This window comes from Hemitrygon akajei, chromosome 10 (assembly GCF_048418815.1).
Source record: "Hemitrygon akajei chromosome 10, sHemAka1.3, whole genome shotgun sequence".
NCBI classification, from domain to species: domain Eukaryota; kingdom Metazoa; phylum Chordata; class Chondrichthyes; order Myliobatiformes; family Dasyatidae; genus Hemitrygon; species Hemitrygon akajei.
Window position 1 is genome coordinate 18,559,067 of NC_133133.1, and position 19,875 is coordinate 18,578,941.

Consider the following 19,875-nt stretch of genomic DNA (forward strand, 5'->3'; position numbering starts at 1 on the left):
GTTGTGCCCCTGTAGAAAGTTCTTAGGATTTGGGGGCCCGTACCAAACTTCCTCAACCGTGAGGTGAGAGGTGCTGTTGTGCACAGACCACAAGAGGTCCTCGGTGATGTGGATGCTAAGGAACTTGAAGCTGTTTACCCTCTCAACCCCAGATCCATTGATGTCAATAAGGGTTAGCCCATCTCCATTCCTCCTGTAATCCACAACCAGCACCTTTGTTTTTGTGACATTGAGGGAGAGATTGTTTTCTTGACACCACTGTGCCAGAGAGATGACTTCTTCCCTGTAGGCCACCTCATTATTGTTTAAGATTAGGCCAATCAATGTAGTGTTGTCAGCAAATTTAATTAGCAGATTAGAGCTGTGGGTGACAACACAGTCATGGGTATACAGGGAGTAAAGGAGGGGACTTAGGACACAGCCCTGAGAGGCTCCTGTGTTGAGAGTCAGAGGGGTAGAGGTGAGAGAGCCCACTCTTGCCACCTGCCGGCAATCTGATAAGAAGTCCAGGATTCAACTCCACAAGGCGGGGTCCTGTCGAGCTTGGATGGAATTATGGTGTTCAATGCTGAACTGTAGTCCAAGAACAGCATTCTCACATAAGCATCCCTCTTCTCCAGGAAAGATAAAGAAGGGTCAATAGCCATCACAAGTTCTGATGGCACCTTCCACCTAATGTACACTAAAGGTCAGTGTATGGATCAAGATTTAAGTAGAGAAATAAAATTCAGAAACATTTGTTTATTAAATTTACTGAATAAAAAGCAGCATGTACTCATTACACATTAATACACATTTCAGATATTACAGACACATTTCACAATGAACAACATAAATGTTGGTTTGGTCCAGCAAGAGTTTTCTAAAATAACAATTGCACTTCTTTCTCTCAGTCCAGCTGAGTTCCCACCTTGCGCACTCTCTCTCTCTCTCTCTCTCTCTCTCTCTGATCAATACAACATCTGCACTGCTAAGAGCTGAGAAATCTTTGGGTTTGAAATACCTATTACCTCATACCCGTTTATGTAGCCACTCTGTGTAGCATAATACCGCACCCCCCCCCCCATTTCACCAGTTTAAGGTGTGGTAGAAATTATATAATATTCATAAAATTAACATAGTATCAGAATTTATTAAGTAAATCATCAGTCGTATAGAATCTTTGCACACTTCAATTTTATGGTTCACCAAAACAGTTAATCTAGAAGTAGCTTGTCAAATAGGCCAAAGCAATAATTTAATGTGTAAAGATAGATTTTACAGAAGTGATGATTTCTCACTATGTAATAGCAGAAATTTCCCAACCTGAAACACTGCCTGCAAAATTAGAAAATTAGGATAGAGACCAAAATGAGAGAAAAATTAATGTCACCATTGCTATTCTAGCACAAGACTTTTGTTGCACCTTCACAGAATGGCAAATAACAATTTGAACCTTTCAGAACTGGTTGACAATTACTGCCGAAATACACAAAGGCTGGTGGAGTTTATGTGCCACGTCAGAACCCTCTGATTGTGTTGTTCAGGTCAAACCGACCTACTGAAGACAGGACCATTCTACAATTGGACAATCTGAACTATCTTGTTACGGCGCAGGTGGTGGAAGCTAGATGTGGCCTCTTCAATGTTTCTCTGCGGTGTTATTAACAGTGACAGCACACACCTGTGTATTAATGCACCAGCAGAGAAAACATGAAGAGAGAAATTAAAATAGCTTTTAGCACTGAACCATCGTTGGGGAAAACATACCAAAAGGACTACCAAATATGGTCCAAAACAAACTCTGAAACCAGAAGATATTTCCCTCTATTACACAATAGTAACACAATCATATTACATTTCCCCTGATCACTAAATGCCAAATAATTTCATAAATTCAATTAACAGATCTCATAGTTTGTCTTACAGGTGGAAGATTCAGTCAGCCTGTTATAGTTATAAACATTTCAATATTCAGCCAGATTCTCTTGATACAAATTACAGTTTTCCTTAAATCCATCACACAGCTATAAAAACACCAAGACAGTGGGTCTCTAGCTTTAGAGATTGCAACTTCAATGTTAATGCTTCAGAGTTTACCCTTTTAAAGGGACTTAAGTAAATTATATATAATTTAATTACAATTTTACAGAGAATCAGAACATTTTTAAGACAAGTATTTTGTAATGCTATCTTTCATTTTAGGCTGAGTCACTTAAGGTTGCGGTAATTAATTAAAACCTAAGTATTAGTAATTCAATTAATTAACCAGTAGAGACATTTCAATGAGTGTTGGTTGTGTGGCACAAAATAAAAGCAAACATAGCAAACAGATTTTACACAATCAAGATTAGAAGTACAATGTTTTAAACTGATCATTCACCTTTGACGCATTGGTAAAGGGATTAAATATCTGAGGCATCGATAATACTGCAAAATTATGTTGCTCAAACTAAAAACATTCTTACATATTCAAATCAAGAGCAACAATCTCAAACCTCATCTCCACTGATATTTCATAACATCCATTGGCCTATTATATTCTGCTTGCAAATGTAGACAAGCAGATAAAATGATTCCCATTCACTGACTAGGTACCAGCAGAATTAGGGGAGCATTGTAGGTATTGATATATTACAATGTTTTCCATTGCATCCAGCACTTAACTAAGGACATTATCTTAATAAGAGTAGGTGTTAATTTAACAGATATTTAAGTTACTCAAAAAGCATAGCCAGTTTTTCACTGGATAAAAACTGGCTAAACAGCCAACTATATTACAAAATGCATTTTAATAATTCACACAACAAAAACAAATTGTTGAAATTTCTGTCCATGCATAAAAAAAGTTCTTTTTAAAACACACTCATTATTATTGCACTCCATGTTTTTGTTAGCAATAAGACCGAGCACAACGCAATGCATCGGGCACAAAGAACAGCTACATACTTCTCTGAGGATAAGTAAGAACCCGTCTCACTGCTTTCCAAGCAGAGTTTTGTTAATTTTCTATTCAAGGAGGCTATTACATGTATAAGTAGCTGCAAACACGCCGACATCCAAGCAAAATCAAAGTCTCTCTTTAACAAAATGGATCCAGATGCACAATGTCTGAACTGTTTTCTTTCAAGTAGAGACTCACTTAATGTTTTAAGAGTTGTCAGGTTGTGATAAATAGACCCAAACGTGTGTTTGAACACAGCAAGATGCAGAGAATCACGCCTCTGCATTGACATTGAATCACTATTCTCCAGGTTTGCTTAATTGTGTACAGAACTTCTATTAAAGCACTGTGTGCAGTGTTATGTGGCTACATGGATTTACCGAAGGCAAGCACGAAACAGAGGGCTACCTTCAGTAGTCTATTTCTATAAACATTTGTGCCCTGATGGAAAGGTGGATGATTTATTTCCATTCATTCGATTCAGTTGCTGTCAATCACTACAGCAATAAAATATTGACATAACCCAACACGTTTTCCCATTTATGGTGATATTTTATCCACTTTCCTGCAATAATTAAATAACCCTAATCCTGGTAAATTCAAACCATCTCAGCTCTAACTATCAGCTCATTAAAATTTCCTTTACCAGTTAAACATTTTGCAATGTGATCTGTAATTCAAATTTTTAAACGCAAGAAAGCTTGGAATTATCAGGTTAAACTTAGTAAAATCTGGATTCGACACTGTTTGAACAGCAGATACGCTGTCACTGTGGGAATACAATAGCAGAATCTGAAATTACTGCTGCTAATGACACTGTGCACAGGTGTTCTATTCAGTTTTAAATAGAAAGGTGTTCTATAGCAAATAGAATATGACTTCATGGATTATATTTTTTTACATATTTGGCAGCACAGTGTTGTATGCCAAAGAGAGACCCATCTGTACAACACCTAGCATTGGCGTACCATATCCAGCACTATCTCATTCAAGTCCAATATCCTCTCGTATATTTCTTAATCAGGCATATCGATGTTCAGCTTTTGAGGGGGGACAAAATACTTCCCAGGACTCTGGGTAATCACAGCACCAGTCTTTTTATAAAACATGGGGGGTATCTTAGCAGGTTCTGGTATAGGTATTTCTTCAGATTCTTCACTGTCGTCATACTGAAGTTCATATGAAATATTTCCATATTCCCTCAAGAAAGGAAAGATTTCCAGAAGAAACTGACAGAAGTCTTTGCGGATTCCAAACCACCCTACAAAAATGACGTGAACAGCAATCGTTAGAAGAAATATATCCTTTCTACCTCAAAAAGCCTTTCAATACATCTGGAAAACCAACCAGCCCCTGAGAGGGTGAAGTCCAATGCATTAATATACATCTGATTGTCTCTCTTTAGCATGAGCTTAGAGTTTAAAAATATGAAGTTGGGACCCAAAAGTCAAACTCGTGATCAGCAATTCCTGGGATGAGTGTGAAGTTGAAGTCTTGATGCCTGCGAGATTGGGAATCCGGAGGTAAGGACTGAAGGCCCAGAGTTGGTCTGCCCTGGGGTTGAGGGTTGGAGGCTGGAGTTGGGGGGTGTGTGTGTCTGTCTGTGTGGCTTGTTTTGCTGTTGTCTTGCGTTGTTGATGTTTGTGCTGTTCTGAGGAACACCGTGCATGCTATGGTGGTGCCAGAATGTGTGGCAACGCTTGGAGGCCACCTCCAGCACATACTTGCATATGCTGGTTGTTAATGTAAATGATGCATTTCTCCGTGTTTCAATGTACATGAGATAAATAGATCTGAATCTTTAAATGTTCACAAGACATTAGCATCAATCTGCAACAGTGGGAGTGGATAGACATTCAATTAAAAAAAAAATTGAGGTTTTGAGCCCTTTTGTTACCCAAGTGCCAGCATCAGAATAGATCATGGCAGTAAGTCAGTGAGGTGCCCTGATCCCAAGTATTCTTCAGAGGAAAGGAGTCACTTCTAACTTGTAAACTTAGGAGATTATACAGATCCTGGAAATCCAGAGCAGCACACAAAATACTGGAGAAACTCAGGCAGCATCTATGGAAAGGAATAAACAATTGACATTTCGGACTGAGACCAATGTTTTGGTCCTGATGAAGGATCTTGGCCCAAAACACACATAGATGCTGTCTGACCTGCTGAGTTCCTCCAGCATTTTATGTGAACTTTTTACTTGTGCAAGTGAACTATTTCCCTTGTGATACAGCTGTTCAGCTCACCCAGGTAACGAGCCTCAGAATAAAGATGTGGAGGAATTTCTTTAGCCAGAGGGTGGTGAATCAGTGGAATTTATTGCCACAGATGACTGTAGAGGCCTAGTCATTGGGGGTATTTAAACAAAGTTTGATAGGTTCTTTATTAGTGAGGGTATGAAAGATTATAGGGAGAATGTGGGAGAATGGGGTTGAGAGGGATAATAAATCAGCCATGATGGAATGACGGAGCAGACTTAAAGGGTCAAACGGCACAATTCTGCTACGCCTTATGGTAATCTCAAAGCAGGAAACTATTAATGGAGAGTTGAGTTCAATTCATACGTACTGATCCTGGAACACTGGTACTGTCCCGAATAACTACCAGAATCTTAGAAACAGCTTTTTTGGTTACAATATCAACCCTGAAAACAGTAATAAAGCTGTTGTTTCATTGCTTGTGTTGTGCTGAACATTGTGGGCATGCTGCATTTCACTGTATGTTCCAATGTATGTGTGATAAATAAATGAATCTAAACCTGAAGTACAACTACAAGGATAAGCAAAACAATCTTAACTGAAAATACACCACTCTTACATCTTCCTTTCTCTGAAAAGGAAATGGCTAATGAATTTGAAATAACGTTAGCAAAGCCCTTGACAAGATCCCCCATGGTCAAGGAGGTTCATTCACTTGGCATTTAGGATGAGTTAGAAACTTGACTTTGAAGTAGAAATTGATAGACATTGGCTTCGCAGGAGAAGGCAGAGTGTGGTAATAAATAGATGCCTATCCAACTGGAGGCCTGTGAGAGTGCCCCAGGGACTGGTGCTGGGTCTGTGGTTGTCTGTCATCTGTATCAATGATCTAGATGATAATGTGGTAAACTGGATCATCAAATTTGCAGATGACACCAAGATTGGAAACATAATGGACAAAGAGGAAGGCTATCAAAGCTTGCAGTGGAATCTGGGCCAGTGGGAAAAATGGGGGGTGATAAATGGCAGATGTAGCTTAAAGCAGACAAGTGTGAGATGTTGCACCTTGGGAGGACAAAACAAGGTTGGATTAACACGCTTAGGTGTAGGGCACTGAGGAGTGCAGTAGAACAGAGAGGTATGGAAAAGCAGATCTAAAATTGCTTGGAAGAAGTATCACAAGTAGATAGGGTCATTGCCTTAATAAATCAAACTTCTGAGTACAGGATGTTAGAAGACGTTGGTGATGCCTAATTTGAAGCTTTGTGTTCTGGTCACTTACTACAGGAAACATATCAATAAAGTTGAAAGAGTGCAGAGAAAATTTACGACGATGTTGCTGAGATTTGAGGATTTGAGCTACAGGAAAAAGTTGAATAGGCTAGGACCTTATTCCCTATAGATTAGGAGAATTAGGGGTAAATTTGATACAGGTATACAAAATTATGAGGGGCTTAGATAGGGTAACTATAAGCAGGCTTTTTCCACTGAGGTTGGGTGGGACTAGTACTAGAGGTCAGGGATTAAGGGGAACTTCTTCACTCAGGATGGTGAGAGTGTGGAACAAGCTGCCAGTGTAAGTGGTGGGTGTGGGATCGATTTAAACATTTGTGAGATTTGGATAGGTACTTGATAGGAGGGGTATGGAAGGCTGTGGTCTGGGTACAGGTCAATAGGATATAGACAGATTAACAGTTTGACAGACTACATGGGTCAAAGAGCCTGTTTCTATGCTGTAACAGAAAATAATGGTAGATCAGGCAGGATGTAGTAATACTTCATTTCTATGACATTTCCTCAAACTAATTCTTCAGCATCTTGTTTTTAATACCCCAAACAACTCTTTTTATAAGATTAAACTGGTTAGGAAGAATGCAATTAGAAGTTTCTTTAAGAAAACCTCTTCCAAAATTCTTTAAATTTCAACCTAATCAGCCTTCTGAAAACCAATTTTAATTACACTATTGGTTCGATACAAAACTAAAGCTCAAACTGATGCTTTAAGATTCCTTTGTTTCAACTCTGAGTAAAGTTACTGCCTTATTCTCATTCTGCCTCCTTAAAGGTCATTTCCAGATGATGATGTTTCTTTCAGTCTAACCATTAACGAAAAGCAACTTGGTCAAGCAGGACAAGTGCTACACCTCCTCCCTCACCACCAAACGGTCCTTCCAGGTGAGGTGACACTTCACCTGTGATTTTGTCAGGGTCGCCTACTGTATCAGGTGGTCCTAGTACAGCCTTCTCTACATTGGTGAGACCTGACATAAATTGGGGGACTACATCATTCTGTCCACCACAAAAGGCAGGATTTCCCAATGGCTTCATTTTTAAAATTCTACTTCCTACTCCCATTCCAACTTGTCAGTCTGTGGCTTCCTCAACTGCCATGATGAAGCCAAAGTCAGGATGGAGCAGTGACACATCATATTTCAACATACATGAGAAATTTGGATAGGTAATTAGGGTAGCCTCCCAAATGATGGCATGGACATCGACTTCTCTAACTTCCAGTCATTTCTCCCCCTTCCCCTTCTCTCTTTTTCTATTCCAAATTGTGATTCCCTTCTTGCCCTTTCTCTTCTCCTCACCTATCACCTCCCTCTGGTACCCATTCTCCTTCCCTTGGTCCATGGTCCTTTCCTGTAAGATTCCTTCTTCTTCACCCCTTTACCACTTCCACCTATCATCTCCCAGCTTTGTACTTCATCCACCCTTCCCCACCCACCTTCTCCTTCACCTGCCAGCCTGTACTCCTTCCCCTCCCCCTATCTTCTTATTCTGCCTTTCTAGTCCCAATGAAGGGTCTTTGCCCGTACATGGACCCTTTCTTCCCCTCCACAGGTGCTACCCAACTTGCTAAGCCTCCAACATTTTGTGTGCATTGTTCAGCAGCTAGGTGGTGGACTGAATCACATTTACCTCCAATAAACTCAAAGCAGAATTAGGCAGAGCCTTGAAAAGATAACCTTGTGCAAGCCTAAATCAGTAGGAGATAAGTATATGGATAGGAGGAGAGAAAGGATCAATATCCCAACAAAAATTGAATCCAATTCTTTCAAACTGAATTATAACAATTTGTCCACAAACTAAGTTACACTGTGCACATACACATTTTATTTACTGTAGAGAAAATATTATGAGCAGTAATAGACCATAAGACTTAGGAGCAGAAGTAGGCCATTCGGCCCATCGAGTCTGCTCCACCATTCAATCATGGGTTGATCCACTTCATCCTGTCATCCCCACTCCCCTGCTTTCACCCCATACCCTTTGATTCCCTGGCTAATCAAGAACCTATCTATCTCTGCCTTAAATGCACCAATAACTTGGTCTCCACAAATGCTCTTGGCAACAAATTCCACAGATTTACCACCCTCTGACTACAGTAATTTTTCCGCATCTCAGTTCTAAAAGGACATCCTTCAATCCCGAAGTCGTGCCCTCTTGTCCTAGAATCCCTACCATGGGAAATAACTTTGCCATATCTAATCTGTTCAGGCTTTTAAACATCTGGAATGTTTCTATGAAGTCCCCCCTCATTCTCCTGAACTCCAGGGAATACAGCCCAAAAGCTGCCAGACATCCCTTATATGGTAACCCTTTCATTCCTGGAATCATTCCCGTGAATCTTCTCTGAACCCTCTCCAATGTCAGTATATCCTTTCTAAAATAAGAAGCCCAAAACTGCACACAATACTCCAAGTGTGGTCTCACGAGTGCCTTATAACATCTCAACATCACATCCCTGCTCTTATATTCTATACCTCTAGAAATGAATGCCAACATTGCATTCGTCTTCTTCACAACCGACTCAACCTGCAGGTTAACATTTAGGGGTCAATGCTGGATCTGCAACTGTTCACAATAAAGATGAACAATTTGGAAGAGGGGATCGAGTGTAGCATATCCAGGTTTGTTGATAATACTAATTTGAGTGGAAAAGCAAACCGTGCATAGCATGCAGAGGGAGTGCAGAGAGATATGTACAGGTTGAGGGACTGGCAGATGGAGCACAACACTGTAAATGCACTTGAGAAAAAAATAGATCAGATTACTGAAACTACATTTATTATCAAACAATGTATAAATTATACAATCTTAAGATTTGTTTGCTCAAAGATAACCCCAAAAGAATTTGATTAAAGAAAAAAAAAGACCAACACCTGATGTGCACGAGAAAGAAAAAAACACAACTCACGCAAACAATTGAAGCGTATAACTTTACAAACCAAATTATTATTTAAATGGTGAAAGATTACAGCACATTGTTGTGCAGATGAACTCTGGAGTGCTTGTGCATGAATTGCAAAAGGTCATCATGACAGCAATGGAACATTGGCCTTTATTGCTGGAAGGATTTAATTTGAGAACAGGGAGGTTATGCTGCAACTGTATAGGGTACTGGTGAGGGCATACCTGGCGTACTTTGTACAGTTCTGGTTTCCTTACTTAAGGAAAGATATACTGGTTTTGCAGGCAGTGCAGAGGAGGTTCACCAGGTTGTTTCCAGAGATGACAAGGGTTAGCCTACAAAGAGAGACTAAATCGTCTGGAATTCAGAAGAATGAAAGAGAATCTTATAGAAATATATAAAATTATAAAAGGGATAGATAAGATAGAGGCAGGAAAGTTGTTTCCACTGGTAGGGGAGACAAAAACTAGGGAATACAGCCTCAAGGAAATAGATTTAGAACAGAGATAAAGAGAAACTGCTTTTCTCAGAGAGCTCTCCAGCTCATTAAAATATTTAAGACACAGTTAAATAGATTTTTTTAGGGGAATTAAGGATTGTGGGAAAAACGCAGGCAGGTAGAGCTGAGTCCACGGCCAGATCAGCCATGACCTTATTGAATGATGGAGCAGGCTTGACGGGCCAGATGACCAACTCCTGCTTCCACTTCCTATGTTCTAATGAACATCACTAGCTCAGAACAAGATTTAACACAGACGATACCATAAAACAACATAGATACTTACAGTGATTACCCCCTTTCTGTCCGAAGGTTGTTGCCATTAATGTCATGAGAGAAAGCCAAAGAGGGATGAAAATTGGAATATAGGAGAAATTATTATGACCATCCAGCTTGTGAACCAAAAGAATCTGGAAAAAGAAAGAAAAACCTTGAGTCTCCCTATGACATCTTGCCAGCAATGGAAAGTCCTATATCTCAGCAGTTTGATAAGGAGAGGCTCATACTGTTTTCCCCATGCTTGTAAATGATGCTTCCATTTCTTATAAGTTTCTCAGAATTCAGGAAGGAGAGCTTTGTACTTTTACAGACAATGGCATAGCGATGTGAGGAATGAGTCATGGATATCACTTTAGGCTAGTTTTCTGAATTACTTTATCAAACACACAAGCAGTAAGGCTGATGAACACCTCCACCCACTAATCCACCCCTCCACTTTATCACTTCCTGTCAGAGTTATGTACAAACACTTGTGCCTAACATCACTTTATGGATATACAATTAATCTATGTATTAAAACTATCTTATGTATTTATATTTATTGAGAATATCTTCTTGAGTTTCTTTTGCGCGCATAAGATCCAGAGCAACAATTATTTCGCTCTCCCTTACACTTGCGTTGGAAATTGTATTAAACAATCTTGAATCTTTTAAGGCCTCGTGTTTTGTGTCTATGGCTTCCAGACTAATACTGCCATCATTACTTGTAAGTGTATATACAGTACTGTGCAAAAGTCTCAGGCACAAATAAAGGTGCCTAAGACTTCTGCACAGAATTGTATGCGCCACCATTAGAGAGGAGAGCGAGTGTGTACATCCGGCAGAAGCAAACGATGTTGGGAATGGCAAGGGTGGAATGCCAGCTGGAGGGGTGTGGGACAGGTGGCAGACGGGGAGTGTCACAGGGGCATGGGTGCAGCCACACCTAGCCTTGAGACACCAGGCAAAGTCAGTCCTCAATAGTGACCCATATCAGAATCAGGTTTATCATCACTCACATATGTCAGTATTCTTTTTTTTTAGCAAAATCGTACAATACATAAAATTTCTACAGGACTGTGCAAAAGTCTTAGGCATCTAGCTATGTGACCAAGACTTTTGTACAGTACCGTACATGCCAAATGTTATAATGCTGGATTAATTAAGCAAAGAGGCAAAGAAACACTTAATTCTGGTATTCTTAAATAAAGAAATCAGCCACTAAGCATTTAACACATGCTCGGCAATGAAAATAAGCTGGTTGAACATTTTAAACTGCAATGATGATTTAGCATCTGGAGGACCCACTGACTCCATTATCAAAGGATCGTTACGTACCTCAAAGGTCAGGAGAGGAACAACAATGGTCATCCAGCTGACAGCCATTGTAACATGGGTCCGCCTTTGTTCAGCTATCACGTCCATAGACCGCAAGAAAAGTACTGACCACACAATGTAGTAGAGCACCACCAGGCAGAGAAATGACATCAGAATCCACAAAGGAACACATACCACCTACAAAGAACCAGCAGAAAGATTGGTTAAAGAAGTTTTACCAGCTACAAAATGCTTCTCTGCATATTTTGCTTAGTCCAGGCCAGCTGGATTGTCAGTCTGCTGAACACTTTATCCAAAGGTTACAATAATAGCCTTTATGCATCCAATAGGAGAAACAGGTCATGTTGTTTTGCAGAGCCTGTAGGCTGCCTGGAATCTCTTCCTCACAAGTAGTTACACTTGCTGTTGAAAAAAAACATTTAAAGTTCAAAGTAAATTTATTCTCAAAGTACATCACCATATACAACCCTGGGAGTTTTCTTGCAAGCATTCACAATAGAATCAATGAAAAACTACACACAAAGATGGAAAAAGCAACCAATGTACAAAAGACAACAAACACTGCAAACACAAAAATAAATAAATAAAATTGAAACTCAAGTTGCAGAATCCTTGAAAGCGAGTCCATAGGCTGTGGAATCAGTGCAGAGTTGAAGCGAGTAAAGTTACACACGCCGATTCAGAAGCCTGATGGTTGAGGGGTAATAACTGTTCCTGAATCTGATGGTGTGGGATCTAAGACTCCTGTACCCCCTTCCTCTCCTCCTAGCAAACAATGAGATATTAGCTTCGTGACTGAGCTATGAGCTGTTTTCTGAAGGAAAACCTGTTTGTTGAAAAGCACCCAGTTCCAATAAACAGCATGTGCTTTAGTCTGAGGACAGCCAACAGCCCCTGGAAGTGCATTTCTAACAACAGGCCAATCAGTAACTTTCCAATACAGTACACAAGTACCAGGGAGAAGAAGTTTGAATTAGACAATATTATTAAAAGCAGAAAATATAACTAACTAAAGTATCCCATTCAGTCCCAGTTCTTCTCCATGAATCACAGCTGACCTGTACCTTAACTTCACTGACCCAGTTTAACTACCATTACCAAACAAACCCAACTTATCAGTCTCGGTCTTGAAGTTCTTTATCGCCACATCCACTACCCCTTGTCGGGGAATAAAATTCTAAATTTCTACAATCCTTTTGAAAAATTAAATGTTCAGCAAGTTCTAATTAAATTTATTATCATAGTACAAATATGTCACCATATACAACACTGACATTCATTTCCATGCTGGCATTTACAAAATAAAGAAATACAACAGAATTTATTTTTAAAAGCTATACATAAACAAAGAACGACAAACAACCGATGTGCAAAAAATAAGAGACAAATTGTGCAAATAATAAATTATGTAAATAAATAATACCGACAACACGAGTTGTAGAGTACTTGAAATTGAGTTTATAGTCAGTTCAGTACTGAAGTGAGTGAAGTTATCTACGTTTGTTCAGGAGCCTAATGATTGAGGAGTAATAATAACTGTTCCTGAACCTGATGGTGGGCAATCCAAGGCTCCTGTACCTCTTCCTGATGGTAAAAACGAGAAGAGGACTAGATGAAGGGGGTGAATGCTGCTTTCTGGTGGCAGCATTCCTTATAAATGTAATGGGGAGGGCTTTCCCTGTGACAGACTAGGCTGTATCCACCATTTTTTGTCAACTTTTTTAAAAACCCTATTTAATTCTCACCCCTTGTCTCAGATTTTCTCACCACAAGAATCACAAAGCAAATAAAGACCAGCCACAAATAAAGAGCAACTTACCAGCCAAGGCCACTTTATGATTTCATCCAGCCTCAGTGCGATGAATATGAACTGAAGAATGTTCACAGAACACAGGATTTCCAACTGATCAGCACAAATAAAAGAAAGGGGAAAAAGTGACAAAACTAGTAAGAATGTGTTTTCAGATTTATTCATAAAAACTTTAGCATGCTCAAAAGGGTGAATATATGAAGACATGTGATTTGCATTAACCCAAGAGGACAAAGCTTTAAAAGTTAATGATTTAATTCATAACAGCAGCTATATTGTTTAATTTTTGATAGGACTGTTAGACCCCCCTTCAGCGCTATGAAACCTATCTATGCAAATTTCAATTGAATCCAGGCAAATGCAAGACATTCACTTTGGAAATTCCAATTCCAGTTGGACATACAGAGGAATGTCAAGAGTACTGATGTATAAAAACACAAAGGAGTGCAAGTCCGTAGCTCACTAGAGGTGAGGACACAGATGGAGAAAGGTAGTGAAAAGGGCTTCTGAAATGCTTGGCTTGATGGCCAAGGCATTTGGTATAAGAGATGGGATGCCATGTTACAGCTGTATAAAACACTGGTTAAAGTGCTTTTGGGGCCATTATGTAGAGTTCATGGAGGAATGATGTGGTAGCAATACAGGAAGTCTAGAAGACATTCATCAAAACCTCCAGAATGGAAGGCTGTAGTTTTATAGATAAATCCAGTAGGCTGGAGTTATTCTTCTGAAACTCGGGAAGCTAAAGGGTGATCTTATGGAGATTTACAAAATTCTAAGAGGCGTAGTTAAGTCAGAATATTTTTCCCAGAGCAACACAGTCTACAACTAGAGGGCATAGCTTTAAGATGAGAAGGGAGGAGAGAGGAGGGGTGGTGATGGAGGCAGATACAATGACAACATTTAAAAGATAATTGGAATGGGAAGGCACAAAGGAATACAGAGTTAGGTAAATAGGATTAGATTAAATACGCAGAGGGGGCTGAAGGGGTTCGTTTCTGTGCTTATACAATTCCATTGATAATTAATGTTAGATGACTAATAGGTTGAAAGAAATTCAGAATGTTTCTTATTCTAACATTTTGCAGTGCAGGATATGGCACACTAATGCACGTATTAATGACAATGAGGCGGCACAGTAGCATCGTGTTTATCGCAATGCTATTACAGCACCAGCAATCAGGATTCAGTTTTCAGCGCTGTCTAAGGCGTTTGTATGTTCTTCCCATGACCATGTGGGTTTCCTCCAAGTGCTTTGGGTGCCTCACACATTCCAAAGATGCACGGGTTAGGAGGTTAATTTGTAACGTGGGTGCAATTGGGTGCCACAGGCTCACTGGGCTGGATGGGCCAGTTATTGTGCTGTATCTTTAAATAAAATAAACTTTTGCTTGGTGCCCAACTGTAAAATTCTCCTAATGATTCAAGAGTAACCATTTACCGTATTTGGCATTGTACCACACCAAAACAACAAGGCATGATGAACAGAACCCTGATAAATGCTAACAGACCAATTCGGAATTAGCTTGGCCAAGACTCCCATGGCAATATAACCTACCTCCAAAGATCGATCATGTCGAAAACCCCAGACACAGGCAGCCACTGACACTGGAGACACGAAGAACAGTGGCATGAAGACAAGCAGCCAGTAATGGCTTCCTCGCTCAATCCGGTCACACACCAGAACTTCAAACATCAACAGCAACAGATGGATTCCAACTGCTATCAGCATTGCTTTAAATTCCACACAAGTTTCTCCTTCAGCTCTGCAGAAAAATACAATGTTAATTAGGGAGCATTTCGTTTTTCACACGAGTGGGTCGTCGGAAAATTTCATCATACTTATTAGTGTAAACAAATGAACAATAGAGAAAAATATGATTTGTTACTTTAGCGGTAGGACACATGTAGAACATTAGCCCACAATGTTGTGCTGATCTTTTCAAAGTTCATTTATTATGAAGTATATGTCATAGAATCAATGAAAAAATGCACACAAACACTAACAACAGTGTGCAAAAGACAAACTGTGTAACTATAATAAAGTAATACTGAAAATGAGTTGTAGAGCCCCTGAAAGTGAAAGCATAGGTTCTAGAATCAGAAACAAGAGAAATTCTGCAGATGCTGGAAATCCAAATCTGGAGGAACTCAGCAGGCCAGGCAGCACGACATGGAAAAGAGTGCAGTCGACTCGGTCCTAATGAAGGGTCTCAGCCCAAAATGTCGATTATACTCTTTTCCATAGATGCGCCTGGCCTTCTGAGATCCTCTAACATTTTGTGTGCGTTGGTTGTGGAATCAATTCAGAGTTGAGGTTAATCTACTTTATGATCAACCTAAGCCCTCCTAATGTAATTAACTGAAACAGCCTTTTAAAAGAGCCAGCGCAGATTATTCTATCTATGTCATATGATTCGCTGGTTTACAACAATAATATAATGCTTCTTTTAATGTAGTAAAATGTACCAAGGCACAGCACAAAACCAACCATAAACATCTTTTAAAACATCTGCTTATTTTCCTTTGCTTAAGTACATTTTAAATTAAGATGCTAACTGAATATAAAAGTATTTATTGTATTGCAGAGTGAACTGTATATTGATACATGCTACATACCTCACCCACACATTCGGTTATTATCTGCTGTGTTGTATGACATGGAGGACCATGGTCTCCATGACCATGATTGTTCTTGACAAATTTTTCTACAGAAGTGGTTTGCCATTGCCTTCTGGGCAGTGTCTTTACCAGAAGGGTGACCCCTGTCATCATCAATACCCTTCAGAGATTGTCTGGCATCAGTGATCACATAACCACAAACTTCAGATATGTACCAGCTCCTCCCATGGCTTCATGTGACTCTGATTGAGAGGCTAAACAGATGCTACACTTTGCCCAAGGGTGACTTGCAGGCTAGCAGAGGGAAGGAGTGCCTTACACCTTCTTTGGTAGAGATGTATGTCTACACACATCAGCTATAGAAAAATTATGTCATTTCCAAATAACTTCCCTCTCACCTCAATTCGTACTTTCACTGCACTCCAGAACCTCAATCTCTAGTTTACTTACATATTCTTTTGGACCAGAGATGTACATACTAATGAAGTAAGTTCTCTGAATCCATATCAAATGATTCTCCCATTCTTATCCTCTTTGTTATTAGTAAACTAATTTATAGTTTGTTAGTCGCATAATATCAGTTTTCTCTGGCTGGCCCATCTTTATAGTTTCCTGTAAATTTGCTCCTTCCCACAAGTTGGCAGTACATAATATGGCCCAATGGTGTAATCACGTCTACAACATGGATATTGTCCTTGTTTGTTCCAGGACATGCTCTCTCTAGTATTGAATCAAACTGTAATCTCTTCTCTTATTTTTTCCTGTCTTTTCTCAACCATCCAAAACAAGAGAACATGGGTTTGGAGTTCTAAAGGAGATGTAAGGGGTAATTTTCCCTCTCCCTCACACCCAGAGTGGCTGATTTCTGGAATGCACTGGGCACGGAAGCAGCACTGTAGTGGACAGAAGGGGTCCACAAAGGCCAGTTAACCAACACATCGCTGGCACCAGCCTATCCACCATCAAGGGTATATACACAGAAACATGCTGGAAAAAGGCCATGAAGGATCTCACTGACCCTGCTCTTGGACTGTTTGTCCTACTCTGATCAGGAGGAGGCTACAGAGTATGCATGCCCGGACCACCAAAATCAAACACAGTTACTTCCCCCAAACTGTCAGGCTGATCAACACCTCCACCCGTTAACCCACCACACTACTACATATACATCAGCCACTCCTCTCTACAGCCCCTTAGCACACTTCACCAACCCTCCCCCCCCCGCACACTGCCAATTTACAGTTACTTGTACATTGTGTTTTACAGAATTGCTTTTATATTTTATATTTATATTTATTGTGATTTTCATGCTGCATCGGAACAGGAGTAACAACCATTTTGTTCTCCTTTACACTTGTGTACTAAAGAATGACAATAAACAATCTTGAACCAGAGGTGGTGGTGGAATCAGATACAATTACTACATCTAAGAAATATTTAGATAGACACTTGTACAGGAAATCGAAGGACCTGACCCTCATACAGGTAAACAGGATTACTGCAGATCTGGGTTCCCAACCTTCTTTATGCCATGGACCAATACAATTAAGCAAAAGGTCTGTGGACCCCAGGTTGGGAATCCCTATTTTGATAAGGTGGGCTGAAAGCCCAACTTCTCTGCAGAATAGATCAGCCGCTTAGGAATAAGGTCCCACAGGGAACTAATAAAAGTTACAGGCTAAAGCATGGATTTGGAATTAAATGGGTATAAACGCAAACATGCATTTAAAATGTAAACAATATTATAAAAGGTAGTGTAAAGTGCCTATTGTGCAGAGGGTTATAGATAGGGTGAGGGAGGGGGCTAACTAGAATGGTTGATCAGATTAGCCTCCCAGGGGAAGAAACATTTAAAATGATGTGTAGTTATTGGTTTAATAGCCCTATAACACTTTCGAGAAAAGAGCTTTTGGATGATAGCAGGCCTCTTTCTATGCGATGTTAGTTAATAACAACAGAAGGAAAAAGTAAAGCTACGGATGTTCTCACTTAAGCATTTTTCTAATATACACCTTCAACCTACTTTGTTAAACACTGAGCAATATTTTCAATCTTGCAGCAGTAATCTCTCACCTGTATTGCGGATTACGTGCCCACACCCCGGTTCCCACCGAGGCTCCTATGATCACCATGAGTTTCCATAGCCAGACAGGAGTGAAGACTGCCCAAAAGCTCCACAGGATGACCCCATCCAGGCGCAGCGACAGTAGGATGGAGAACAGTAGCAGGCAGGCATAGATCAGAAATTTGCTGCAACAGAACACAACAGATCTCAGTCAATGTGACATAGGAGCAAAATTAGACATTCAGCCCATGGAATCTTCTCCTGTCAAGAGGCAATAACTTGTTAGGCAGAATAATAAACGTACAACAGCAGAAATTAAAGAAAATTAATCCAAATGAACTTTGGAGGCCATGAACAACATAGAAAAGTTACAATAATCACCCGGGGAAATGAATTTCTACTCAATACATGCTGGATTCAACAATTGTACACACAAGGGATTCTGCAGATGCAAGAAATCTAAAGCAATACACACAAACACTAGAGGAACTCAGCAGGTCAGGCAGCCTCTATAGCTAGGAGTTCCTTCAGGTGTGAGACTGTGAGTCCCCATCCCTCTTTTCCCCTCAATGAAAAACCACAAAGACAATCAACCAGTGTGCAAATGACAACGAATCTGTGCAAATACAAAAATCAGTAAGAAATAGTAAATAAATAATGCTGAGAACATGAGTTGTAGAGTCCTTGAAAGTGAGTCCATAGGTTGGGGAACCAGTTCAGTGTTGGGTGAGTGAAGTTATCCACACTGGTTCAAGAGCTTGATGGTTGTAGGGTAATAACTGTTCCTAAACCTGGTGGTGTGGGATCAAAGGGTCCTGTACCTACCTGGTGGTAGTTGCGAGAACAGAGCATGGCCTCAGGGTCCTTGATGATGGATGCTACTTTCTTATGGCTGCACACCTTATAGATGCCCTCGATGGTGGGGAGGGGCTATTCCTGTTCCGGACTGACTGTATCCACCACTTTTTGTAGGTTTTTCCATTCTTGGGTATTGGTGTTTCCATACCAGGCTGTGATGCAACCAGTTGGGACACCCCCCACTGTGCATCTATAGAAGTTGGTCAAAGTTTTAGATGATGAGCCAAATTAGTGTAAACTTCTAAGAATGTAGAGGTGCTGTTGTGTCTTCTTTGTAATGGCACTTGGACAAATCCTCTGATTTTTGGATAGACGCCATGATAGTGTGCCCAGTATTGTTTAATCTCACATCCAGGACACTTGGGCCAGAAATCACCTGCATTTGTAAACCACCTCATCTGCCTACTACTTTTCACAGATAAATATGAAATAAAACAATGTCTTAACAATTAAACAAAGGATATGCCTGTGTCTATTTGTATGTACATAAACAAATCTCACCACTTAAGGTTCCATGACATTTCATTGAGGGTTACAAGAACCTACGATGCACCATCAACAGAATTACCCTATTTGTGTGTAAAAAAAAAATCACAGTCTTAAGGCACTGAAGGAGAATGTTTGGCCTATCGTGTCCATGCTAGCCAAGAGTTCTCCTGAGTAACCTGGGTGCCAGCACATCACATACTTTTCCAGTCTAAAATGAAAAGATTTTGTGCGTCAAGCAGTGTTCCAGATAATGTGGAGAGTGGAATTAATCAGTATAAATGGGTGTTTGATGGTGGGTGCAGACTCAATTTGCTGAAGGGCTTGTTTCCATGCTCTATTTCCTTGTAACTAAGACAATGACCATGAGAACCCAAACACTCTTAAGATGAAGCGAAGTTGCCCTTTAAAGGCTGATTTATACTTCTGTGTCAAATGAACGCTGTAGGTATGGTGTAGACCAGGCATGGGCAAACTACGGTCCGGGGGCCATATGCGGCCCGTTAAGCTTTTTAATCCGGCCCGCAGAACTTGATGAAATTATATTAATAAACCTTGTTAACGTTTTTTCCCCGCAATTCTGTCGTTTTCCCAATAGATGACGCACTCTATATACATTGACC

At 40.1% G+C, this 19,875-nt stretch overlaps 1 protein-coding gene across 1 annotated transcript in view; it reads right to left on the reverse strand.

Annotated features, from left to right (window-relative positions):
* Positions 1 to 2,752: 2,752 nt before the first annotated feature.
* The window catches only part of tmem185 (transmembrane protein 185), a 36,829-nt gene continuing 19,706 nt past the window's right edge, over positions 2,753 to 19,875 (reverse strand). The window contains exons 2-7 of the mRNA XM_073057834.1: positions 17,917 to 18,093; positions 14,780 to 14,987; positions 13,231 to 13,314; positions 11,412 to 11,588; positions 10,102 to 10,225; positions 2,753 to 4,184 (exon numbers count right to left, since the gene is read on the reverse strand). Coding sequence (XP_072913935.1) covers positions 3,940 to 4,184; positions 10,102 to 10,225; positions 11,412 to 11,588; positions 13,231 to 13,314; positions 14,780 to 14,987; positions 17,917 to 18,093 — 1,015 coding nt within the window. The 3' untranslated portion in view covers positions 2,753 to 3,939. The remainder of the gene's footprint in view (positions 4,185 to 10,101; positions 10,226 to 11,411; positions 11,589 to 13,230; positions 13,315 to 14,779; positions 14,988 to 17,916; positions 18,094 to 19,875) is intronic.